At 51.8% G+C, this 26,814-nt stretch overlaps 1 protein-coding gene across 10 annotated transcripts in view; it reads right to left on the bottom strand.

Moving 5' to 3' along the window:
• FANCA (FA complementation group A) overlaps window positions 1-26,814 on the bottom strand; it is a 58,141-nt gene that overhangs the window by 13,811 nt on the left and 17,516 nt on the right. For 4 of the 10 annotated variants that reach the window (XM_029203131.1, XM_029203101.1, XM_029203124.1 and 1 more), the window contains 22 exons: window positions 24,977-25,089; window positions 23,600-23,682; window positions 23,242-23,275; window positions 22,733-22,799; window positions 21,255-21,367; window positions 20,420-20,496; window positions 20,012-20,153; window positions 19,789-19,905; window positions 19,568-19,701; window positions 18,202-18,312; window positions 17,356-17,451; window positions 17,203-17,262; window positions 16,332-16,420; window positions 15,514-15,714; window positions 7,884-7,960; window positions 6,239-6,352; window positions 4,455-4,591; window positions 4,048-4,118; window positions 3,596-3,692; window positions 3,001-3,188; window positions 1,601-1,697; window positions 500-676 (listed from right to left, as the gene is read on the bottom strand). In XM_029203131.1, coding sequence (XP_029058964.1) covers window positions 500-676; window positions 1,601-1,697; window positions 3,001-3,188; window positions 3,596-3,692; window positions 4,048-4,118; window positions 4,455-4,591; window positions 6,239-6,352; window positions 7,884-7,960; window positions 15,514-15,714; window positions 16,332-16,420; window positions 17,203-17,262; window positions 17,356-17,451; window positions 18,202-18,312; window positions 19,568-19,701; window positions 19,789-19,905; window positions 20,012-20,153; window positions 20,420-20,496; window positions 21,255-21,367; window positions 22,733-22,799; window positions 23,242-23,275; window positions 23,600-23,682; window positions 24,977-25,089 — 2,395 coding nt within the window. The remainder of the gene's footprint in view (window positions 1-499; window positions 677-1,600; window positions 1,698-3,000; window positions 3,189-3,595; window positions 3,693-4,047; window positions 4,119-4,454; window positions 4,592-6,238; window positions 6,353-7,883; window positions 7,961-15,513; window positions 15,715-16,331; window positions 16,421-17,202; window positions 17,263-17,355; window positions 17,452-18,201; window positions 18,313-19,567; window positions 19,702-19,788; window positions 19,906-20,011; window positions 20,154-20,419; window positions 20,497-21,254; window positions 21,368-22,732; window positions 22,800-23,241; window positions 23,276-23,599; window positions 23,683-24,976; window positions 25,090-26,814) is intronic. The other 6 variants (XM_029203149.1, XM_029203108.1, XM_029203139.1 and 3 more) reach the window with 3 other exon arrangements.

The raw sequence follows: 26,814 nt of genomic DNA, 5'->3' as shown, positions 1-26,814 counted from the left end.
GCTCCGGACGCGCAGGCTCAGCGGCCAAGGCTCACGGGCCCAGCCGCTCCGCGGCATGTGGGATCTTCCCGGACCGGGGCACGAACCCGTGTCCCCTGCATCAGCAGGCAGACTCCCAACCACTGCGCCACCAGGGAAGCCCGGTCAGACCTACTCTTGTATGACTGATTATTAACAATAAAAGAGTTGAAAAACATATACAATAAAACGACACAACTTCTTCTCTAAAGACCAAAACAAGCAGGCAAACATCCAAGAAATAAATGGAAAGTTATGAAGAGGTGGCAGAAACAGTCACGTGGGCACGTTGGCTGAGCGGCCAAGCTTCCGGTGACTGTGCTTGGAGACGCCCGGCCCCAGCTCGCAGCCTGGCAGGCGTGTTTAAAATCTGACGATCCCAGGAGTGATTTCTGTCAGGTCAGGCCCGCCGCCCATGTCCTGCGCCCACGGAGCCCAGAGCGTGGAGGAGCAAAGCAGGGGAAGGGACAGTGGGACCTACATGGAGTCCCTCCTGCTTCAGCAGTTCCCGCAAGGTCCTCTGCTTCCACAGGCAGAGGGCGGCTCGCTGCCAGTCCACGGAGGGCAGGCACAGGGGCCGCCAGGGAGAGCTGGCCGGGTCTTCCCAAGAGGGAGGGTCTCGGGCCTCTGAGAACCATCTGAACACCATGAACTGGAACTGAAAAAAGACAGTGGTGTGTGTGCTGTGAGACTGAGGAAACACGCAGGGGCCTGGCTGCGCTCGGCTGGCAGCGAGGAGCCCCTGGTCTCAGTGGGCAGCCAGCCCTTACCACACATCTCTGAGCTGCCACGCCCTGCAGCCGCGCACGGCCGTCCCCCGCGACCCGCGGGCACCGGCATTCTAAGAAGTGTGCTCACTGGCTACAGGAGGTGCTCCCTCAGTGATGCACTGAGCCGCACATCTTTGCCTTAGGAGGTCGCACCCCCGCCCTCATGCTGACAGAGCCACAGGCTGTTCGAGGGGACCTCGGGGAGCTTGGGACACAGGGCGAGGACTTCCTCTTCTGGGCCGCTCCTCCGGATCTCTATCCCACACTTTAAAATGTCGGCACCTGGGACCGGGAGCACAGGGGCACCTGGACCCCAGGCTGCTCCTGACGCGGTGGAGCTGCCAGCAGCGCCCAGGAGTCCGACGCGGAGCCCGGAGCTCTGAACCAGGCTCGAACCCCATGGGAGATGTGCCCTAAAGCTCTGCAGGCGCAGCAACCCTGGCTCCCGCTGTGACGGCACCGCCGCCTCCGATGCTGAGGATTCTAACACGCGGCTTCCCAGGCCGTCTTCAGAGGAAGCGCAGCGTGCTTCTTTAAATGCTGACGCACTTTCTATGAACGTCAATCTTCTAACTTGCCTACTTCATAAATAAGGAGGGACATCTGTAGCTGTCACCTGCCAGCCCCTCCTCTTAACTCAGACGGAAGGAAAAGGCAGTGTTCAACCCAAGCAGACGGCAGGATGGCGCCAGGAGACAAGTCTGCTACGAACGAGGCCGGTGCCGAGATGGAGGCCACACAGGCTTCAGGCCAGAAACCCATATAAGACTGGAACTTACAGGAGAGCAGAAAAAGGAACCCACAAGACTCACCTTTTTTATAAGGCCTGGAGACAAACAGCTGTACGAGATGTCACGTGACTGGGGAGAAAACTTACACAGAGAATAGGAAATTGCCGCTGTACAAAATCTGAAAATAGAAAACAGATTATAACACAGAAATGGGATCCACGCAAAACAACAGGTGGAAGAAGAGCGTGAACTGCACAACGTGAACTGAGGGCCTCCCAGCCCGACGGCCGCTCGGCGCTCAGCCTCAGGCCCAGCCAGGCCGGCTCCCCCGAGCCCTCAGGAAGAGCCCCCAGTCAGGCCGTCTGGCCTGAGCTCTTTCCATGTTGACGAGAGACTCAGAAAACACATGAACACGCAGGCTCTGCACGTAAGGGCTTGCTTTCCCAGCGTGTCAAGAGCCACGGTCAGAACCAAGGGAATGAAGTGAGGAGGTGCGAGGTGGGTGTTCCCCGTGTGATTGCGTAAGGCTCTCGTTCATCTGCATGATGGCAAATTATTCACTGTTCCCGCCTAAAAGAACCTCAGAGCCAGAGTGAAGCATGTCCGGTTTCCAACTCAGCCTCTGCCTGCCCATGGCGGGCTGTGACGTGTGGGAGGGAGAGGCTGCCAAGAACAGAGGTGACCATGAGGCCCAGAGAGTCAGGACCGTGGCGAGGATGGGGCCCGACTCCCAGTGCGGACTTGTCAGTGGTGCTGCTGTGGATGGCGCAGACAGCTGGCGGGCACTGGTCCCAGGCCGCGTTCCTGTGCTCAGCTCTCCCTGTCTCTCCTAACGCCAGCTCAGTCCGTGAGCCGCGACCCTCATCTCCCACCGGAGACCCAACATCTCCCACCGGAGCCTCCAGCTTCCGTCCTGACCTCAGCAGCCACAGGAAGCCCTTCGGGCCTGAGTCACACGTGGACTCCCCAGGGCTCTGCCCATGGGATGGCCACTCTCACCCAACCCCCGCCCACCTCTCACACCCGCCGACCCCAGGCTACGGGCTCCCTGCGGCTCACCAGGTGCCGGGAGGGGGCCTAGCACGCAGTGTGCAGCGAGTGGATGAGCACGTAACTGGACGATGGGTCTCAAAACCCTCTGGATGGGACAGCTGTGTGTGTAGAAACATCCCCCAGAGAAAGCTGCTCACCACAGGGAGACCCCGGAACCTAACCTGAGGGACAGGTCCAGCCAGCCGCTGGCCACCTGACCTGGAGAAGGGCACCTGCAGCCCACTGTGAGCATCTTGAAAAGCAGGTAGCAAAGTAGGGTGATCTCACTTTTATAACTGAAGATACCAACACACACATAAATACACCCAAGACAAGGTTCTGGAAGGGTACAGACCAACACGGTAAAGACTGGTCATCTGTAGAGCATGTGTGTCTATGCTAATTTTGTCTGATGAATGTGTGTTACTTTTGACAAGAGGGACACTCACTTCAGACACAGGGCTGAGGACTCCTGGGTCCTACAGGGCAGGAGGATGTCGAAGAGCTCGGGGACGGGCAGGCCCCTGGCAGGGGTGGGAGGGCCCACATGCACCTCCGGGAGGGCAGACCTGGACTCGCCAAGGTGGACGGCCAGGGCAGCCAACCCCACCACATGTGAGGCACTCAGGCTCGGGCCCTAAAATAGGAAAGAAGAGTGGTTCAGGGACTTCCCTGGTAGTCCAGTGGCTAAAGACTCCGCGCTCCCAATGCAGGGGGCCAGGGTTCAATCGCTGGTCAGGGGACGAGATCCCACATACTGCAAGTAAGAGCCCACATGCCGCAACTAAGAGCTCGCGTGCCTCAACTAAAGATCCCGCATGCCGCAAGAGCCCGCGTGCTGCAACTAAAGATTCTGTGTGCTGCAACTAAGAGCCCGTGTGCCGCAACTAAAGAGCCTACGTGCCGCAACTAAGAGCCCACATGCCGCAATGAAGACCGGGCGCAGCCACATGCATACATACGTACATACGTAGATAAATACAGAAATATTTAAAAAGAAAAGAGGTTCAGCGTTGTGGGGGCTGGAGGAGGTAGCAGCCCTACCTGGTGATGGAGCAGTTGGCAGAGCCTGCTGAGCAGAGCCGGCAGGAGCCTGCGTCTGCACAGGGTCCTCACGAAGTGGGCGGCCCAGGGGCCCTGCCTGTGGGGACAGCCACAGAGAACAGTGGCAGCAGCCAGGCCTGGCCCTGCACTGCCCGCCTGGAGCCTGGTGGACGAGCAGTCAGGCACCAGAGACTGAAGAAAGAACCAGGCTGTTCCCCAACCAGGAGGGTCTCCTGTTGCGACGCTGACCGTCGCCACGTCCCTGCTGGATAAGTCAGCGCCCCCCCCCCCCCCCCGCAGCCAGGCCCTTCCCCAGCGCAGCACGAAGTCGGGGGGCAGGACCAGGGCCCAAGGCTCAGAGCTGGACCAGGAACGATGGCCACTCTCATCACGAGCACCCAGGCTGCCCCAGGACAGCTCCAAACCACCCGGTGAGACCGCCTAGCCTCTACCTGTCTGGTGGGGCAACGCTGGAGGCCGCCATGAGGTTCTGACAGAAAGACGTCAGCAGGAGGTCCACGACCTGAGAGAGGAGAGGTCTCAGGGCCGCAAACCCACATCACAGCGTTTCCACCCTGGACGTACAGGGCCACAGTGGAGCTGACGAGACTGGAAAACGAGCCCCCATCCGGAGAAGAGGCTGCAACGCCTCAGCACAGGAATCCCCAAACCCTGGGAGGGGCCCCCAGGGGTCATCACGGAGCTTCTCAGCAGAGAGCAGGGTCAGCAAACCTGCCCACAAAGGGCCACGAGCAGCCTCTGCCACAACTTCCTCTCAAACACAGAGTCTGTACGCAAACGGCAGCACCGGCCCGAAACCCTCAACTCACATGTGGTCTCCCTGGTGCCCCACACTCACCCTCTGCTCCCACGGCTGCAGCTTGGGGGCCCGGACGCTGAGCTGAACCGGGGCCCCCTCGAAGTCGCTGTCATCCTCGCCGAGGCCCAGGGCGGAGCGGAGCTGTTCAGAGATCACTGCCATCTGAGCCAACAACGCTGCAAGGCAGGGATCGGCGCCATGAGCAGGGGCGCCACCCACCACCTCAGGGGCCACACTCTCAACTGACCCTGAGCCCGCTCTCGTCCCCGCCCGGCCAGCAGCGGAACCACTTTTCTGCATTGCAGGTGGCCAGGCTTCTCCGAGGGGCTGGCATAGCTCTTCACGTCACCACAGCCCCTGTGTCTATACCCCGCGCCCCTCGTCCGCCCGCCACCTCTGCACACACTGACGCCCGCTGCGGCCGCCTGGCCCGGCCTCAGCAGCTCTGCCAGCACAGGGACTCACAGGCCTGGCTGGCTGACCATCTTGTGGCAGCGCTGGGGCCCCACACGGGCCTCGACCTCCCCAAGAACCACGTACTGCAGGAGCAGAGTTTGGAAGGGTCACGCTGACCATGAGGGGACATCCTGGGCCCTCAGGACGACCACGGTGGAGGCAGAGCTAACAGTGCAGAGCTGGGGCTGCCGACCCTCCACCACAGGTGAAAATCTGTGCGTAACTTCTGACCCGAAGCTTAACTCCTCACAGCCTTCCGTGTATTTTGCATGTCATGTGCATCTACGTGTATTTTATGCATTCACGACATACCTAATTTTCTCAATATTTCTAGGCAATGTGGTTTATCTGAAATTTTTGCAATTGTCATTTATCTCAAAAAATTTTCCAGTATATTTACTGAAAATAATCTGCATATACTGAGTGGACCCACACAGTTAAAAACTGTGTTGCGGACTTCCCTGGTGGCGCGGTGGTTAAGAATCCGCCTGCCAATGCAGGGGACACGGGTTCGAGCACTGTCCAGGAAGATCCCACATGCCGCGGAGCAACTAAGCCCCTGTGCGCCACAACTACTGAGCCTGTGCTCTAGAGCCCATGAGCCACAACTACTGAAGCCCGTGTGCCTAGAGCCCATGCTCCGCAACAAGCAAAGTCACCGCAACGAGGAGCCCGTGCACCGCAACAAAGAGCAGCCCCCACTCGCCACAACTAGAGAAAGCCCACGGGCAGCAACGAAGACCCAGCGCAGCCAAAAATAAATTTAAAAAAACCGAACTGTGTTGTTCAAGGGTCAACTGTATTTCCTCCGTGAGACTCTCATAGGAATTAAATGAATTCATAATAAATAAACATCTACTGAAGTTACTAGGCAAAAATATGCCTTATGTATTTTAGTTTCTGCATTTAGCATAGCAAAACTCTAAAAACACCAGAACCTTACATTTTACTTGTGGACCGCTATGGCCACTGAGCGCTTTGAACTGCTCACGCCCGTCCTCCAGGCCCCTCATAGGAAACAGTCCCAGAAGCAGAGGCCCAGTGCTGAAGAGCACAGCCACCCTGGCAGTAAAGGAAGGAGACAACGCAGCTTTCCTCCTCTGTCTCCTGTCCCACCGGGATGCCAAGTAGCAGAATAACCATATTCTACCCAGACTTTGGGACAGCCTGAGTGTCAGAAAGGAGGCACACTCCACACCCACCAGGCCGTGGTCGGGTTCACTACCAGATGCTGAACTGCAGGGAAAATGCACTGACCACTGCCACTATGGGCAACAGAGCAGCCTCAAGCTCTGAGCACGTCAGGACTGGCCTGTGCACCCACGGGCACCCACTGCGGACGGCCCGACCCACAGCCCTGTCCTCACCGTCACGCTGGGTGGGATCTGTCACTGAGGCCCTGAGCTCTCGCAGGGCAGTCGTGAGCAGGCCCAGCGGCTCCTCCTTACAGCTGGGTTCCACCTCCCTTTGCGAGGCTGCATCTGAGAGACAGGAGGTAATTTTAACAATTAAACAGGTTAGATCAGATAGGAAGCACACGGAACTGACGCTGTCCCTGGGTTCTCCCTGCAGAGGGCACACAGAGGACTGAGGCCCTATGAGGAGGGAAGTGAAACGCTCTCCCTGGACGGCGGATGTTAATGTCCTATCAAAGTTAAAACATTCATAAGGAAGTTTAAGAAAAACCATGGTTCTATACACACTATCGCCACAAGTGTAAAAAGCAGGTATGTAATGAATAAAGACCAAATGCATGTGGAGGGAGGCTGGGTGGGGAGAGCAGAATTATGTACAGATGATGGTTTAGTCCCTGTTTCTCAAACTTTTAAGTAACATTGTGATATTGTTTTTTACAACAGGATGTTAAAATCAGTATATTAGAGGTGATTACCAGTCCTCAACACACATTTAGTAGGTTTACTAAAAAATATTAGCCCTATGAGATACAGCATTAGAAAACATTCTAGAAGCCCCCAAAAGCAGGACCATGGGGTTAGGAAAGGAGGGCAAGGCCTCACTCAACAGTGGACACAGCCCTACAGCCCCCTTGGCATCCTGTCTGCAAGATGTTTCGATACTGGTCCAAACAGGTGTGGGTCTCCCTGGCTGTCAGAAACCGTGGAAGATTGTGCAAGGAGGGTCCTGGCAGAGAGAATTAGAAAGCAGAGCTGCAGTTGCTCATGCAGCCCAACCGGCCCTGCAGGCGTCAGAGGGATTGACCAGCAAACAGCTGCACCATTTCAACACCGACAGACCAGGCCCTGTCCGGATGGCGCCTCGTTCCTGGGGCAATGGGGTGCGGACAGCCTGCCCAGCTGCTCCAAGCAATGATGCACGCTTTCACACACTGGCCCAGGTCTACATCACTGTCCCCTAGAAGCAGAAAGATCCCCAACCGTCCAAACGGCCAAAGAGCCATGACAGACCCCCTACTAGGACACGGTGCAGAACAAGCACCACGGGCCTCGGGCCTGGCTGGTCACCTGACTTTAAAGCTGGAATTCAGGGCTTCCCTGGTGGCGCAGTGGTTGAGAGTCCGCCTGCCGATGCAGGGGACGCGGGTTTGTGCCCTGGTCTGGGAAGATCCCACATGTCGCCGAGCGGCTGGGCCCGTGAGCCACGGCCGCTGAGCCTGCACGTCCGGAGCCTGTGCTCCGCAACGGGAGAGGCCACAACAGTGAGAGGCCCACGTAATGCAAAAAAAAAAAGCTCGAATTCAGACAGGCAAACAGAAGCCACATGACAGCCTCAGCGGGGCACACAAAGATGAGAAATGGTCAAGTGGATTTTGTACTGCATGTGTGTTCAGGGAATGACATCACAGGCAGCCCTCCTGGTGTCACAGCTGTCCCAGGGCTGGTGCTGGGCAGTCTCTGAAGCCACAGCTGTGACCAGACCCAGCATGACAGAAGCAGACCAGATGGACCAAGGTGCCACCGACACGTCTCGTGGTCAGGGAAGTGGAGGTGAGATGTGGGCACGTCTGGGGACCAAGCGACCCACTGACCTTACCTTCTGGCTTCTTCTCTCCGACAGTGGAGCAGGCTTGGCGGTAGGTGGAGTATAAGGAGGGGGGAATTTTATCTGCTCTGGATCAGAAGAAAACATTAAAATAGTCAACTATGACTCAAATTAATTCTCAAGCTTACAATCCCAAAGACTATCATAAAACAGAAATATGCAACAGAGTAAATCTAAATAAATTATACAACACCCCACAGCATGACCCTATGTTTAGGAAAAACATTGTCCATATGGACTTAAATGGTCCTGACTACTTCATACGTCCTATATAAACATCTCCCAACAGTGGGTTTTGTTGTGTAGTGAGATTATAAATGATTTTCACTTCTCTCATTCAAGTTTTGGTAATTCCCCAATTTTAAAGGTGAACTTATATTACTTTTAATGAAAAATGCTAACTAAGGAAAACATCCAATTAATGTCATTAAAAATACAAGCCCTGTGATGAGGACACGGGGCATCTGCAGGGCACGGACACGGCTGGCACATTGTCATGGCACAGCAGCAAGTACAAGGACGAGAGCCACAGAGCATCCCCCCCCCATCAGTGCTGCAAACCGTGACAACGAGATTCAAGTAGAAGAACAGAGACATAGCTGTGGTCCAGAGTGAGAATCCACACCTCCACACCGGGACTGGAGGGAGGCAGGGAATCTGGCTGGAGACTAGGAACTGAGGGTACCACCCACTGCCCTGGGGACTGGAAAGCCTTCAGTTTAAAAAACAGAAACCAAAAAGAAGAAAAGAAAAAACAGAAACCAATGCAAATAAAAAGAAAGAACAAATTCAAGGAAACGGAGAAATTCACAGAAAAGAAACTGTCAGTCATCACTTTTATTAGTATCTTCAGAGAGGTAAGACAAAACACTGCAGCTGTGAAACAAGAATGGACTGCTGGGGGGCTTCCCTGGTGGCGCAGTGGTTAAGAATCTGCCTGCCAATACAGTGGACATGGGTTCGAGCCCTGGTCTGGGAAGATCCCACGTGCCGTGGAGCAACTAAGCCCGTGAGCCACAACTACTGAGCCTGCGCTCTAGAGCCCACAAGCCACAACTACTGAGCCCAACTGCCATAACTACTGCAGCCCGCACGCCTAGAGCCCATGCTCTGCAACAAGAGAAGCCACCACAGTGAGAAGCCCGCACACCACAATGAAGAGTAGCCCCCACTCACCAGCAGAGAAAGCCTGCGTGCAACAACAAAGACCCAACACAGCCTAAATAGATAAATTAATTAAATTAAAATTTTAAAAGAAGAATGGACTGCTGTACAAAGGAATATCTGATGGCAGAAATGAAACACTCAGTAAAAGAACTTGCAGATAAACTTGAAGAAATCTCTCAGAAAGGAGAGGAAAAAACAAAACAAAACAGATACGCAAAATAGGACAAAAGAGAAAAAAATCAGAAGACAATACAGGAGATCTAATATCTAAAACATAGCAGTTCTAAGAAGAAAAAGGACATAAAGAGGACACATCTGCAGTGAAATAAACCAAGTAGAAATAATCAGCGTCTGGGATTTCCTTCAAAATAATCCAGAATGCTGGGTGGGTAAGTGAGTTTGAAGGCTATAGATGAAACAAGATTGCCCATTTATTGATAACAAATCTGGGTGATAGATTCTATTCTGCTTTTGTCTTAAATTTTTCATAAAAAAAAGGTTTTAAGTATCCAAGAAAATCCCTTAGTACTGAAGGATATGAATTTCCAGAGTAAAAGGCCCACCATGTGCCCAGCCCAGAAATAAAATTAGACCCACAATGAAATACACTGCTATAAAATTTCAGAACACAGGGAACAAAGAAAAGGCACTACAGGCCTCCAGAAAGAAAAACACAGATTCCCATGCAAAGAGTCAGAAACTGTAAGTTTCTAACATCTCAGACGCAACAACGGAAGCTAGAAGTCAAAGGAGTGACTCTTAACAATTTGAGGGAAAATAATTTCCAACTTAGATTTCTATACCCAAACTACCTATCAAATGTGAGGGCTAAATAAGGTGTCGAAAAATCTACCTCACACCCATCCTTTTGTAAGAAGCTTCAATAGGATGTTTTCCACCAAGACAAAGGAGTAAACCAAGAAAGAGGATGATCTCGGGCACAGAAAGGAGAAGCCAGCACAAGCCAGAGCAAAGGACGTCAGTCCCCAGGTGATGCTGAAGGAAGATACAAGGGTGACAGCAGTCTTAGAGGCATAACAAGCTAGTGGGTCAGAGTGAAGCAGGTCAGAAGGCTCTAGAAGAGATTTCCCAAAGATACAACCGTTGGGATACTTGATGATTCTGAACAAGAGAACATTTAGACAACTGGCAGAGTTTCCAGTGAATCATGATATGTACAAGGAAAACTAAGATAAAACAAAGATAATTATAAACTCCAGAGAAAACAGAAAGTAACGATTCCTAATGATCAACTCTGAATACTGTTTAGATAGCCTTAAAAAACAGGGTTTTTTTGTGGGTTTTTTTTTTTTTTTGCGGTATGCGGGCCTCTCACTGTTGGGGCCCCTCCCGCCGCGGAGCACAGGCCCTGGACGCGCAGGCTCAGTGGCCACGGCTCATGGGCCCAGCCGCTCCGCGGCATGTGGGATCCTCCCGGACCGGGGCACGAACCCGTGTCCCCTGCATCGGCAGGCGGACTCTCAACCACTGCGCCACCAGGGAAGCCCTAAAAAGCAATTTTTCAAAACCAACACAGGAAGGGCAGCTATGTGTATTGGTAAAGGAAAGAAAACTAAAACAGAAAAATTAATACCAAAATAATAATGTTATATGGAGATTCGGGGCGAAATATCGAAAAATCAGTTGAGTTGAAAATGCTTGCTTCCAGAAAGAAAGTGAAGTAGCAGGGATGGGTGGGGAGTGGCTATTTCTCTCTCTCTTTTTTTAAAAAATATTTTATTTTATTTTATCTTATTTTTGGCTGCATTGGGTCTTTGTTGCTGCGCACGGGCTTTCTCTAGTTGTGGCAAGTGGGGGCTACTCTTCGTTGTGGTGAGCAGGCTTCTCATTGCAGTGGCTTCTCTTGTTGGGAGCACGGGCTCTAGGTGCTCAGGCTCAGTAGTTGTGGCACACGGGCTCAGTAGTTGTGGCTCGTGGGCTCTAGAGCGCAGGCTCAGTAGTTGTGGCGCACGGGCTTAGTTGCTCCGCGGCATGTGGGATCGTCCCAGACCAGGGCTAGAACCGTGTCTCCTGCACTGGCAGGCAGATTCTTAACCACTGTGCCACCAGGGAAGCCCCTGGCTATTTCTCTTAATAAACTTCATAGAAGTATCTGACTCTTTAATCTAACTTAAAAAAAAAAATTTATTCAAGTATAGTTGAATTACAATGTGTGTTAATTTCTGCTGTACAGCAAAGTGACCCAGTAATACATATATATACATTCTTTTTCATATGCTTTTCCAATATGGTTTATCACAGGATACTGAATATAGTTCCCTGTGCTATAAGTGGGACCTTGTTGTTTATCAATTCCATATATAATGGTTTGCATCTGCTAATCCCAAACTCCCACTCCATTCCTCCCCATCCACACCCCTGCACTCCCCAGCAACAAGTCTGTTCTCTATGTCTGTGAGTCTGTCACTGGTTCATTTGTGTCATAGTTTAGATTCCACACATAGTGACGTCATCTGGTGTTTGTCTTTCTCTGTCTGACTTACTTCGCTTAGTATGATTATCTCCAGGTCCATCCATGTTGCTGCCAGGACTCTTTAATCTATATCTATATTTAACTCTGACAAAACTCTTTTTTAAAGATTAGAAATAAATATGTCAAAAAATTAGGGACTTCCCTGGTGGCGCAGTGCTTGGGAATCCACCTACCAATGCACAGGACATGTGATCCCACATGCCGTGGATCAACTAAGCCCGTGAGCCACAACTACTGAGCCCATGTACCACAACTACTGAAGCCCGCGCGCCTAGAGCCCATGCTCCTCAACAAGAGAAGCCACCGCAATAAGAAGCCCACGCACTGCAACGAAGAGTAGCCCCTGCTCTCCACAACTACAGATAGCCTGCGTGCAGCAACAAAGATCCAACGCAGCCAATAAAAAAAAAATTAAGAAGGTATACCATACAAATACCAAAAAAAAAAAAAGCTGGTTTTAATAGCAGACAAAACAGAAATTAAGGTAAAAAGCCTAACAGAGACATTACATAATAACAAAGGGAAAAACACCCAGCAAGAGAAGCCTGTATTTTAACAATTACAAACTTTCTTGCAACAAGACAAATCTGACAGAATTATAAGGAGAAACTGACAAAATCACAACCACCTCCACAATAAACTGATAAACCAAAGACACAGAAAACTATTCAGGATACAGAAAACTTGAGAATAAGCACAATTTAACAGACAGACCCTACAGTCCCAAACTGAAGGACATGTGTTGTTTTCAAGGATGCGTGGAATGTCTGCAAATTCCAAGCAAATTCTGAAAGGAAGTCTTGACAAGTAGAAAAATCTCCATATAAAGTGAATCATATTCTTTGTGAAACATGCAATTAACATTGGAATTCAACAATAAAAACTCATGGGCAAACACCTAAATGTTTAAAATTTTTAAAAATTTACTTAAAACTAACTTACAAATTATAAGAAAATCATAGCACAATGGTTGAGTTTTTACTTAGAACTGACCGACAGTGTAAGAACTACACATTGAAACTTTTGGAAGGCGGCTAAAGTGATATCTGGAGGTAAAATTTATTAAAATATGCCTGTTTTAAAACACAAGGAAAGTTATAAAACAATAAATTAAACCACCACTTTAAGAAGTTATAAAAGGAACAACACAGTAAACCCAAAGAAAACAAAAGGTAAATAATAAAGTTAAAATCTAAAAACAAATAGAAGATATTTTTTAAAACAGCAGGGAGGGGCTTCCCTGGTGGCACAGCGGTTGAGAATCCGCCTGCCAATGCAGGGGACATGGGTTCGAGCCCTGGTCCGGGAGGATCCCACATGCCGCAGAGCAGCTAAACCCATGCACCACAACTACTGAGCCTGCGCTCTAGAGCCCGCAAGCCACAACTACTGAGCCCGTATGCCACAACTACTGAAGCCCGCGCACCTAGAGCCCACGCTCCACAACAGGAGAGGCCACCTCAATGAGAAGCCCCAACTCGCCACAACTAGAGAAAAGCCCATGCACGGCAGCAAAGACCCAATGCAGCCAAAGATAAAAATAATAAAATAAATAAATTTATTTAAAAAACCCAAAACAGCAGGAAGGACACAATATTAAAAGCTGGTTATGTGATAAAATTAATAAAACAGACAAGTCTTTAAGTAATGAATGAGTCATAAAAAAAGGAAAAATTAACACTAGCATGAAAAAAATTTTAAGGGATGAAAAGTACAGATGAGGTAGACAAATTTTTTAAATCACAATAGAATATCATGAAAAATGATACATCAATAGATTTGCAAACTTAGATGAAATGGACAATTTTCTAGAAATATATATAAAAGCTAACTCGAGAATAAAAAACCTGACTAAACCAATAACCATTCAAGAAACTGAGTCTGCAGCCAAAAGTTTTGCCTCCACAAAAGACACCAGGAACAGATGATTTTGCAGCCAGATTTTACCAGACCTTAAGGGACACATGATCCCTGTGTGACAAACTATTTCAGGGGACAGGAAAGAGGGAAGGCTACCTGGTTCGTTCCATGAGGAACCAAATACCTTAATGGCAAAGCAGCCAAGGTGAGTGTAACAGAATGAGACACAGATGCCTGAACCCTAAATAAAGTATCAGTAAACCAAATTCAGCAGTTCATAAAACAAAAAACTGTTACCAATTAGGGGGTATTCCAGGAACGCAAAGACTGGAAAAACCTATCAATGTAATTATCACATAGCCGATGACAGGAGAACAGCACAATCATCTTAAGGGTTGCCAAAAAAAAAAAAGCACGAATTCCTGCTACAAGTCCTTAGCGAATTCACAGAGGGAACTCTTTTAATATGGTAAGGAGGATATATATATATATATATATATATATATATATATATATATATATAAATGGAAAAACTCTAGAAGCAGGCCTGTTTCAGCCAGGAACAAGACGCGAGGCCAGCTTTCACTCCTACGATTGCTCATTATACTAAAATCCTACCCAATACAGTGACAAACACCGAGAGGCATAATAATCAGACAGGAGGAGGCAAACTTGATCTTGTGGACAGCGTGACTGCATAGAAAATCTCACCACCCACTGGGAGTAAGTTCAACGGTTAACAGAAACAAGGGCACCTACACCTCAGCAACAGCTGATGAAGAAGCCAGAAAAGAACATGCAGTTCACAACGAAAGCTAGGTACCGAGTAGCAAGGCTGACAACAATTTACAAGAGTTTTATAAAGAAAAAACACAAAACACTAGTAAAAGACTTGAATAAACAAAGATGTACTGTGTTCCTGGAAGGAAAAACTCAGTACCATAATAAAGCCAAATACCCTCAAGTTAACCTATAGAATCAATGAAATTGCACTCAAAATTTTCAAGCTTTCACGGAGATACAGCCAAGGGTGTTCACTGAAGCACCGCTAACAGAACATAAACGTGAAGTAACCCAAGGGTCCAACTCCAGGGTGGTGAGTGCATCTATTTATTCCGTAGGCATGTGGCCTGCACCCGGGGGGGTGCGACGTGGCAGTTTGCAGACACAACAGAACTCCACACAGCATTAAACAAACCAGAGCACACGACCAGCAGGGGGGAGTGAAAATGCAAGTCACAGAACAACACACACTGCTATCAAATCCACTTTGAAAACACACAAGAGCACACTGTGTGGTGTGTTTGTGTGTGGACATGATTTACGGTTATAAACATATAAAACAGAAGGATAAAAAATAGAGGAAAAATTTATGCACCAACTTCAGGATAATGATTTTCTTGGAGGAAAAGGGGAGGGGATTGGAGACCTGGGGTAAGATGTATCTGGACTATTTCAAGAAAAAAAAGGAAAAGATAGCAAAAATATTAATGCGAATGGGGCATAGGGGTGTTTTTTTTTACTGGTCTCTTTACTTTTGGAATATCTTATGCCAAAAATAAGTAGAAGTAAGGATCCCAGAGAATGGCCTAATCATAAGATGAAAAAGCTTATTTTTACTTTCTAGGCCCTTTATCTTTTCAATCTTCTCACAGGACCCATCACTTCCCATAAGACACTGGAAAACAGGGTCTATCGTTTTCTGTTTCTACCACCTCTCTACTCCTGGAGGTCCTCAGTGTGAGGCGGGGGATGGGACCCCCGTTCTACACGTGGTCTCCACTCTCCCCAAATCATCACAGTGGAAGGCTTTCACCTCTCCCTCTTCCTTCTTTCCTTAAGTTCTCCTCCTTTCCCAATGATTATGTAGCAGAAACACTATTTTCTTTAATTCCCAGACTAATCATCCTGAAAGTTCATTGAAAAACGCTCAGTTGTGATATCCAGAATCAAAGAAATTTTCTCTTTAACATTTAACCGACTAATTTTGAGCCAACTTTTTATAAGTAAAGCATACATGTGACAAAACACATTTCTCTACAGAAGAGCCACAGCTCCTTGCGCTGTTAGCCCCCAGACGAGCCGCGCTGCCATGCATACCTCCTCAGGGACTCTATGAGAGCGGCCCGGGAATCAGGGACCCTCGGGAGCTGAGAGGAAAGACAGGACTTGGGTGAGACGCCGACAGGGACCCCTCTCTCTGCCGACCCAGCCCCACGTTCACGGCGACGTGTACTGACCACTCGCGGTGTGAGCAGGGCGGGGAGAAAGTGGGACAGGTAGTAGGACCTCCGGAATATGCTGCAACAGAAAAGGCCAGGCTCAGGGGTGCCCCACCTCGACCAGAGGACCCTCAGTGAGGGCAATGACCGTCCAGGGCCGTCCCTGCAGGACAGAGCGTGGGCCACGTGGTGTCACGTTTCAAGGCTATGACATTATATCACGTTTTCAAGTTTTCTTTCCCACTGTTTTGGGACATTTCACACAAAGGGAACTCTGTGCTGGTGACCACCTGCACCCTGAGAGTCTGGAGGATTCCAGATGCACGGCCCTGGAACCTGGGTTCATCCGCGGCCACGAGGTCGACCGTGGGAGCTGGAAGCTGTGAGCGTTTCTCAGAGGCAAAGCCTTAAGAAAGCTACCCCACAGCTACCCCGTACTGGTAGCAACCAGAATTCAACGTGTTTTGGCGTCACACCAAATTCAACAAAATTTTGCTATTCAACTCCCTGTGCTGGCTTCACACGGTCACCGTTGAAGCATGAACAAGAAAAGTCATCGTGGCCACAGGGAGGGCCTGTCTGGTCCCTCTGAACAGTCTGTGCTGCGGGGCACCTGGGCTTTCCGCAAGGGAGCTCATGTCACAGCAGGGGCTCGGCAGCACCTGCCCACCAGCCCTTCTGGCAACGTAACCCCACCTGGCCTCCAGGACGGCGGCGGGAATCTTCCCCGTGTGTTCAAACACCATGATGGCCTTCTCAACATCCTGGGCCGCTTGGCAGCGGGGCTGGCTCCAAGTGGGGAGGATGGAAAAAAACAGAAGATTTAAAAGAAAAGGCAGGAGCACAGCGGGGCCACGGTTCTGTGGTCGGGCGAGAGGCATGACAGAGCAAGCGGACATGCAGACAAACGCCCTGATACCAGCAAAACCACAAGGAGGGATCAGCTGCTGCCCCGGCCCCAGAGAGCTCAGCACCTCTGGGGAGCCACAGCCACCCCCAGGTTCCATGTGTCTGTGCACTCCACCCCGCTTCCTGCTGCCCTTCTGGGAGAGACAAGGATCCCAATGCAAGATTTTCAGGTGGGAAGGTGCCAAGGCCTAATTTTTGAGATTTAAAAAAATTATGAAATGGCAACTTGTGAACAGCGATAAATCTTAAATAGAAAACTTAAAGTATTTGCCTAACAGTCCAACAGCAAGGGCTCTCCAGAGACTCGCAACTTTGAAGTAAGAGTGTCTTAAGAAAGCACACACACACCGCATATGGCCATCCGACATTTGGTCTACATAAATATAGTTCACACTTTTTTCTGTAATTCCTAGAAGAACATGACACCGCCCTTCCCCAACTGTTTTACAGACCACTTTGTCCGTGAAACCACGGGAAGGGGGACCTCCTGGAAGAAGCATCCCTGTAAAAGGTGACCCTCGCTACTGCTCTGAAGAGTGTGGATACGAACGGACAAGCCCTGGAGCATAGCTCACCCCGGCTGCCGCACACGCACCGGGGCCCAGACAGAAAAGGCTCGGACACGCAGAGACGCTCAGCGACAAGCCCGGGACATTACCTCCGTGACGTCCCCAGCTGAAGACAAATCCTCATAGAGCCCCATGTTTTCTACAGAAACCTGCAAAGACACAGGCGCATGTGAGGACCCAGATAGGCACTGGCCTCCGTGGAGACAGAGGAGGGGCAGGCAGCAGGGGAGGCTGGGACTCGCCTTGAGGTCGGCCAGGCGCGTCCTGGCCAGCGCCACGTAGTCGGTGAGGAGGGTGCGGTACTTGCTGGGAACCAGTGGCGGGTGGAGGATGTGCACCTGCGGGCAGAGGGCGGAGCAGGTCCATCAGCCCGTCAGCTGTCCTGACTTTCTGGGGGAGACACTCGTACTGACGGCAACAAAGTTGAAGAATTAGCCAAAGACCCCAGGGCCACAGCTGGAGGTGGGGCAGACGGAGTCCTGGGTGAGGGTCTCGGCACGGGGCCGGGAGGGGCGGCAGGGACTGAGATGCACGGGGAGACCAGACTCCAGGCTGCGTGAGTTACGTCATGTGTATTCTTTGAAATGAAATAACGCATTTCTTAATTAAAGAAAGAAGGTGAGATTCATCTTCCAAGTGCCCCACCCCTCAAAGCGGATGCTGGTTATAGTCATCTGATTACAAAAGAAAGCTCACTGCAAGGCACTTCCTAATCATGAGACTAATGTACATGGTGATAAAGAACGTAAACTGGAGCGTGAAGTCTTCCACTCCCAGAAGGAACGTCCACAGCCACTGGGGGCAGATTCTTCCAGATATATAAAAGTATATCATTTTTAAAAACCAACCATGGGACCCAGGGCACTCGCTGGCTTCGGTGTCTGTGGCATGGGGCCCCCTTTCTATGCAGGCACCAGGCCCCCTTTGCTCACTCACCAGCTCCTAGGACCACATGCGGCTGGTTTCTGGGCATTTACTATAAGAAACATGCCTCCCCAGGAGTGTACCAACACCCCAGGATGGCGTTTGCATTCTGTGACTGTCACTTGTGGGGCTTCCCTGAGCCGAACGTGCCGCCGGCCTCTCACCTGCAGGTACCGGGGGGCCTCGAAGGGCACGAGGTCAGACAGGAACTTGAAGAGGAAGACCAGCGCCTTCTTGCTGGAGCCGTGGAAGCCCCTTGCGCTCCCGAAGGCGGCCTGTGGGGAGAACGGGCATGAGGTGGGGGCGACGGGAGGACCTGCCGCGTGGTGGCCGTGGCTACATCCCGGCCTCAAAAACAGCAGAAAAAGGGAAGCAAAGCCATTTCAGTTCATTTGTTTTTAGGACGGCATGGCTGTGGCCTAGCTAAACAGACGGACTGAAAATTTATTTAAAAAATTAAAAATATATTGCTGCAGAAAATGGTAAATATGGTGCCTTTCTATGAACATTAGAGACAGGATTTGTTAACCACCCTGCGAGAGTCCCTTCCTCACAGGTGAATTCATTCCACTCCAGCTCCAAGCCCGTGTGAGCGGATGAGATCCCTGCAGGGGTGGGCCCTCGGGCAAAGTGCCCAGGCCGCAGCAGGACAGTGGACTCTTATAGAACCCAGGGCACCCAGGGGTGCCTGGGGGTGCCCAGGGCAGGGAGGTTCTGAAAAGGTGTCGGCCCTGAATATGTCCCCATGAGCCTGCAGAGACCAGCACTCGCCTCACGACAGCCACAAGAGGCCCACCTGCAACACCACGAGGCCCACGGAAGCTCCTCCTCCAAAGCACACCCTGTGGTTCTTCTTAACAATTGTGCTGTCAGACGACAGGCACAAAGTCATCAGAACGAGCACACAAGGCCAACACCACTGGACCTACACTCGGAGCACCGAGTGGACTCTGGTAAGTCCCTCAGTGCCAGGACTGTGGACGCAGTCACTGAGTCCACGTGCGTCCAGCAGGAACCCCTGGCCCGCTGTGTGGAGCTGGGGGAAGCACGGGGCCAGGAGGGAGCTTCATTCCGTGAAAGAAAGAACCACGCCCACCATCTCTACGGCACACCAGGCACAGAGCCCAGTGGATGCAGAGAGAGGCGGGCTCTCCAAAGAGGCCACAGCTACACCACCCAAAGCTTCTGCAAAGAACAGGGCTCGTAAACCCAAATCCACACACGCCCAACCATCAAAGCTGATGTCCCAAAGATGCCCCCCCAGGCCCGGCCAGGTTCAGCAGCCTGGGAAGAGGGGCAAACACACGCAGGTGGAGGGAAACAGGCAAGAGAGGAGGGCCCTCCCCGACAGACGTGAAACCAATCACAGCGCAGCACACTGTGCAAAAAAAGGCAGCTGTGTTCACTTTCACCCTTTCCTACTGGATTTCACTCATTTTCTCGTGAGAGACGGCAGGAGGCTCAATGAGGCAGATGGGAATCTGAGCAGCCTCGGCAGAGCCGACCCCAGCGGGAGCGCAGGCGGCTCACCTGGAACCAGGCAGCATAGGACGGGAAGGCAGCTGGGCCCTCCAGCGCGGCCTGCCGTGCAACCAGGAACGCCAAGACCATGCTGTCCAGGTCACAGCTCTCGAACGCATGAGTCAGCAAACGCGACACCCAATCTAGGTGAGAACAGTGGCACGGCTGTGGACGGGGACTGGGGCGGGGGTGCGGGGGCAGGCAGGACAGTCCGCTCACCCAACACCGACCCTCAGGCCCTGGGTGGCGGCCCACACGCAGCCGAGCAGCGGGTACACGGGCAGGCCGACAGCAGAGGGCGGTCCAGAGGGCACCGGCTGGGTAGGCAGGAAGGGCTTCTATCCTCACTGAGCCAGACACAGCAATTCCGCCCGTAGGCTCGCCTCAACGCCGGTCCACGGATCACACGCACACGCACGCACGGAACACAATGGGGCTCCCATCCCCGCGCACCATTAACGAGCTGCTGTGCGTCTGGCAAGCAGATCACCAGTGTGGACACGCAGGACAGCACGTGCTGCCAGTTCACCTCCTGTGTCTCCAGAACCTCTTGCAAGTGGCCCACCAGCTCCTCTGGGCTCAGGATCACGAAGAGCTGAAACCGAAGTGTCAAAGCTGGACCCCCACTCCCTCCCACTCCGCATCGGACCCAGCCTAGACTCGAGACGCCTGCCCTCCTGACCCCCACGGCCAGCAGTGGCTGCAGGGAGTTCTCATCTGAGGACAAGGTGCTTTGCCCAAGTGAAAAGTTCAGTCTCTGGACCCGGACGGCGGTCCAGCCATGGACGGCCGTGGCTGTGGCATCTCCTGGGACCCACAGAGCCCGTGCAGCAGGTCTTGGACCCCACCCTGTGCACTTACCCTACGGTACAGGCCACTGAGCAGAGGCGGGGTCCTTGCAAAGCTCCACTCTCTCTGCATCTGAACAGCGTCGGAAACTTCATTCAGGAGGAAATACACATAATGTCACATCAGTAATCATCAAAAAGTTCAGTATCAATAAAGTACCTTGTTTTAATTTGCACTTTTCCAAATGTATGTGAACTTCACCATTTCCCCATTTTCCAGCCATTTTTTTATGTCATGAACTGTCTGTCTTTGGTAATCCTTGATCATATCTGCTATAAATATCCTCCAACCCATCAGTTACACTTTAATTTTGCTGCTTTTAAACTTTCACTAAGAATAAGCAGTCAGTGAGGACGTGTTGAAAGGACACAGTTGGAAAGCATTCATCAGCCAGGCCAGGCCCTCCGGGAGGGCAGCAGCCTCTGCCGGGGGCTTCCGTGCGCCCCTGGACACAGCACCACAGAGAAGGCACCATGAGGAGCCTCGCGGACCGCCCAGCCCTCACGGGACAGTGCGTCAGGCAGAAGATGACTCGGGTGTCAGACACCCTTCAGAAAGCCATGCACCCACACAGAAAATGCTGACGTGAGCCGCAGAAACAGAACCTTGGAATTCACAGTACGAGCACTGTTTTAAAAACCTATCTAGAAAGACAGGAAGGGCTTCATATTAAAGATATTCTACTTTGGCAATAATGGATGACGCTTCTTTAATTCTAAATTTTCTTTACGGGAAAGTGTTGCTTTCAAATGAGAAGATATTTAGTGACAAACGGACTGTCCTCCCAGCATTAACATCCGTGGCCCGAGCTTCTGTCAAGGGAGGCACCCAGGGCACCAGGACCCACCTTTCAGCACAGGCTTGTGGGTGAGGATCTGGGTCAGAGTGTGACAGAAGAACCTCTTTGGAGACTCGGTTGAAATTATACTTCCATACATGTGTCCACTGAACACACCGAACCTGCAGATGCAGCAGAGGATCTCAGGGGAGGAGACCCCTGCAGGCTTCCGCCACTCAACAGTGTCAGCACCTGACAGCGGCACCTCACGCACGAGGAGCGGCTCGCTGGCAAAGCAGCCAGGGACCTGCAGGCCCCCGACTCCAGACCCCCAGCTCAGGCTCACAGGCTGGCCCTGCCCACGCTTCCCCAGCCAGGCCTGCAGCCAGGCGGCTGTGCCGCAGATGGAAATGGAATCCAGGGGAGCGTCGCTTCAGCAGGACAGAATCAAAGGCAATGGAGTCGCTGTCACATGGAGAAGCTAGAAGGTCAGAGTGAGGTCACAGGAGGCTGGGCCTCGCAGGAGGTGACGGAGGCCACGGTGACAACAGCCAGTGGCTGGACCCAGGCCCAGCACAGTCGTAAAGCCTCAGTCTCCCCATCTGTGAAATGGGAACCAGAGGTGGCAGGGCCATGGTTCCCACTGAGCACCTGATCCTGCCCCGGCACATGGAGGCTCTCAACCCCACCCGGAGCCAAGGATGTCCTTCTCCCGACAGGAGAAGCAAGAAAAGGAGAGGGAGCAGGATGTCACTGACAGGTCAGGAGGGACAAAGGGAGACCGGGGCCGACAGCGGGGTGTCATGATCAGCCCCACCCGACCCCTCAGGGGAGACAATCCGGGGCCCTAGCAGCCACGTGAACTGCCCATGTCACACGTGCAGTGCGGAGGCTCCAGGCAGGATGGCCACCCAGATTGGGAGGGGACGTCTGACTCTAAGTGCTGGCAACTAAATAAAAATCGTGAAGTCGTGATCTGACTCTCGTGACAAGTCTGAGCACGGACTAGCACATGGTGAACATGCATGAGCCACAGAACAGAGCAGTGTTTGATATGCTGATGAGTGAAGCACTCACCCAGCAGGTCTGAGGACGATTAAAGTAATCGTGGAGAAGAGGTAATCAGGAGCAAAATAATGGAAAAATGGAAAGAGTGACAAAGCCTGGAAATGCTGGGAAATCTCCCGGGTTCCCAGGACAGAGCCAAGGTCCAGGTGGCCTCACCCCATGTTACTCTGAAGCAAACCCGACACCCCAACGTTCGGTCCCCAAGTACCTGGATGCGCCTCCACAGAACCAAGGAGAGCAAGCGGAGGGTCCTGCGGGGGCAGGCATGACGGGCAAGGTCTCCCTGGCTGGGACCCCTCAGACCCCCTCCCCTCAGACCCGGAGGTGGCATGGTTCCCACAGGAAGGGCCTCATCTTCAGAGGACTTCTAGTGCTTTCCAGCTCCTGATGTCACCACAATAGCAAAGGATCACTGGGCCTTCGGGGGCGACCAGCATTCCTGGGACCACTCAGCCGGCAGGCCCACCCCCAGAACTTACCAGCAGCTCACTGCCTTGTGTGCTGCGGACCCCTCCTGTATCCCGGCCGCCAAAGCTTCGAGCGCGGCTGAGGCAGAAAAGAGACATCAGCACAGCATCACCATCCATCATAAACAGCCCCGACCAACTGCTTCTGGGCAAGTCAGGTAACGGACACCTTGCCATCACAGGCCTCCTAGGCCCCCGAACCCCCCGACGCACAAGCCCTGCAAGATCCCAAGTGTCTCAGTGGTACCAGACTTAAGCCTTGAAAATCAAGCACAATATGTAGGCAAGAAAATGCTTCCCTAATGAACCATTCAACTGGTCACCTCTGGTGCTCTGGAGATCAAGTGTGAAGCCACCAAAACTGACAGCAGGAGAGAAACAAGCAAGTTGGTGAGTTTAGACCCAATCACAACCGTAAAAGAGGCCTCCCCGGAGCAGCACTGAGCTGCAAAGGCGGCGAACCACAGGAAGCCCTAAGCAGCAAGGGAGGCCATTTGCCACCCGGCCACAGAGCCACTCACAAGCCAGCATCCTCTCGAGAACAGCGACGGCCACCTGCAGGGACAGAACGCTGCAGTTACACAGCGGCACAAGCGAGCAAGCCGTCACCCCAAAGTAAAGCAAGACTGGACTTTACAAAGAGCTCATCTCCAGATTCCCCCTCAGGCACGGCCCAGGATCTGGGCCATGGGGAGGGCTTTACCCTCAAGAGCTGTGCGGGAGAGACCACCGTCCAGGCCCGTGCCCGTGCCCTCACATCTGCACTCAGGGAGCGCCCTGTGGTGACAGCAAAGCGGACTTCCCCGTATAGAACTGACAACTACAGCGTGGGCCTCTCGTGCTGCAGCCGCTGCCCCACGAGGCCCGGTGTCCTCCTACCTGGGACATCCACTCCGGGTCCACGGTTCCTCTCACATCCGCGTTCTTCTGGAATCCCCTCGAAACAAGCATTTGCACAAAATCTGAAACCCACAAAACCAAAGCATTTACATACACTGTGGTCTCTGAACAGCTGTGAATCACACAGACCACCAGCTTCAGAGGGGCCGGCAGAGTGAGGACCTGCATGGAGCTGAGGGGACACCGGCTCCTGGCCCCAGGGAGCCCACCGACCACACCACCGAACCCAGCCAAGGACAGCCTCTTCCCCGAGCCACACTCTATGTGAAAAGGAAACACAATCCATCAAGTTTATAGGAAGGATTTTCTCACTGAAAACAAAAAAGTATCTACTAAGGGTTTTACGTGGCCTTCCTCTCAGCCAATCTCCTACACCAACCATACAAAGACGGTTCTAGGGCTCGGAAGCATTACACTGTGGGAAATGAGGCAGGAAATGGACTCATAACTTCTGAAAAGGTTATGACCAATGGGACTGAAATTAAAAAGATTTTGTCAAATTTCAATTTAAACTTAATCTGGGACCAGATTACAGGATTCAGGAATTGGAAATAATTCACATCACCAAGAAAGTTTTAGGAAAAAGGAATGCACCTTTTGCAAAGAAAAACAGTCCACAAGCCAACTAACTGTAGGGAACCCCTCCCATCTAGGTTTCCGTTTACTTGTGGACTGCATTCCTTCGGTATGTGTGACGGCGGGCCTGCTGACTCGGAGAGAAAGGGAAGGTGACAGAAGAACAGGGTGTGGCGCTGCCCAGGCGTCCACAGCAGGGCAGCCCTGCTCACCCACAGTCCCCACATTCAAATAAGGATTCCTGCCCAAGCTCCCACTTTGCTTCTCCCGGGCACCTTGTAAAACCACCACCTAGAATTGAGCCGTGGAAAGCCAGTGGCCACCATACAAGCACTGGTGCCTTCTGCTGTGCTCTCTCCTGCTCGCTTGTGACCTGGACGGAGGACAGCCCATCCCCAGCTCCCTGGGATATGTAAATAACCAATCTGTGACCCTACGTCCTTTGCGCATTGCCTAGGAACTGCGTCTTCAGTCAAATCAGCCCTGGACTCTCGCTTCTCCAAAGTGGGAGCTGGGATGCCGGGGGAGCCACCTGCCTCTGCTAGCAGGTCACAAGGTGCACATCCTTAACACACCAGCTCCGGCCCAACCCATCGGGTCAACAAGCTGACATTTCCACAACTCAAGTTCAATGCAAACCCACAACGACAGGTACGGACTGCAATGCCTTCCCGTTGGAGTGTGTGGGCCGCTCTGCTTCCCACAGATCGTCACAGCAGAAAGCATTCCCACTGGTCTAAAGCAATTGTACCCAGGAACCCACCTCTGCCGTGAACTTACCAGCAAGCATAGCCCTGGCGACGTCGGCGTGCTTACAGGGTGCCTCTGTCTGCTCACACAGCAGGCGCAGGTCCCTGGAGAGCCAGGCCACCACGGCCTGAGAGTCGGCATGGCTGGGGGCACAAGCACACAGTTCACCTGACCCCATTATTCCACTTTCTTTCACACTCACTCCACTGACAGCAACCGAGCGACTACCTCAGCCTTCCCGTCCCAAGCCACAACAGGGCCAGCAGATGTACAAGGGGCATCAGGAATGGCTGCCACTGACGTTAAAAATCATCCCTTTTGGGCTTCCCTGGTGGCACAGTGGTTGGGAGTCCGCCTGCCGATGCGGGGGACGCGGGTTAGTGCCCCAGTCCGGGAAGATCCCACATGCCGCGGAGCGGCTGGTCCCCTGAGCCATGGCCGCTGAGCCTGCGCGTCCGGAGCCTGTGCTCTACAACGGGAGAGGCCACGGCGGTGAGAGACCCGCGTACCGCAAAAAAAAAACAAAACATCACTTTTTTCAAATAGTTTATTTATTTGGAGTAGCTTACTATTCTTGGGGGAAAAAGGAAATTTCAGTAATAATAAATAGCGAGAGTAGCGATAATGGGCTCTAGACGTCAGCAATGCAGCAGCCCTGCAGGACAGTCCTTGTCTGGGCGCAGAGCGGGGTGGGGGAGCCCTCACCTGTCACATTTGTATTTCCTTGGAGAATAAGGATGATGAGCATCTTTTCACGTGCTTGGCTATTTGTAAATCTTCTTTAGAGAAATGTCTACTGAAATCCTTTGTCCATTTTTTAATTGGATTATTTTTCTTCTTGTTGAAGTTTAAGAATTCTTTTATTCTAGATACTAGGTTCTTATCAGATATGTGATTTGCAAACAATTTCTATGCATTGTCTTTTCATTGTTTCGATAGGGCCGACACACTAAAGTTTTAAAACTTGATGAAGCCTAAATGACCTATTTTTTCTTTTGTTGCATGAGTTTTCGGTGTCATATCCAAGAAACCCCTGCCTGATCCAAGGTCATGTAGATTTACCCTCAGATCTTCTTCTAGGAGGTTTATGGTTTTAGCCCTCAGGTTTAGGTCTCTGATGCACTGAGTTAGTTGCCATCTGTAGTGTGAGGTAGAGTCCAACACCACTCTTTTGCATGTAGATGTCCAGTGGTTCCAGCACCATTGTTGAAAAGACCGTTTTTCCCCATTAAATGGTCTTAGCACCGTTGTCAAAAATCAACTGACCATAAATGTGTGAGTTTACATGTGGATCCTCAATCCTAGTTTATCTATATGTCAATCCTTATGCCAGGACTGCACTTTCTTGATAATTACAGTCTTGTAGTAAGCTCTAAAAACCGGATGTGTGGGGAATTCCCCGGCATCCCAGTGGTTAGGACTCCACACTTCTACTGCAGGGAGCACAGGTTTGATCCCTGGTCGGGGAACTAAGATCCTGCATGCCTCACGGCATGGCCAAAAATAATTAATTAATTAAAATAAAAACAGGATGTGTGGGGCTTCCATGGTGGCGCAGTGGTTGAGAGTCCACCTGCCGATGCACAGGACACGGGTTCGAGCCCCGGTCCGGGAAGATCCCACATGCCGCAGAGCAACTAAGCCCGTGCGCCACTACTACTGAGCCTGCGCTCTAGAGCCCACAGGCCACAACTACTGAGCCCAAGTGCCATAACTACTGCAGCCCGCACGCCTAGAGCCCATGCTCTGCAACGAAAAGCCACCACAATGAGAAGCACGCACACAGCAACGAAGAGTAGCCCCGCTCACTGCAACTAAAGAAAGGCCTCATGCAGCAACAAAGACCCAATGCAGCCAAAGATGAAAAT

Source organism: Monodon monoceros, unplaced genomic scaffold, assembly GCF_005190385.1.
Source record: "Monodon monoceros isolate NGI ecotype Baffin Bay Population unplaced genomic scaffold, NGI_Narwhal_1 Super_Scaffold_10, whole genome shotgun sequence".
NCBI lineage: Eukaryota > Metazoa > Chordata > Mammalia > Artiodactyla > Monodontidae > Monodon > Monodon monoceros.
The sequence above is the reverse complement of the archived record's forward strand: the minus strand, read 5'-3'. Positions and strand labels throughout refer to the sequence as shown.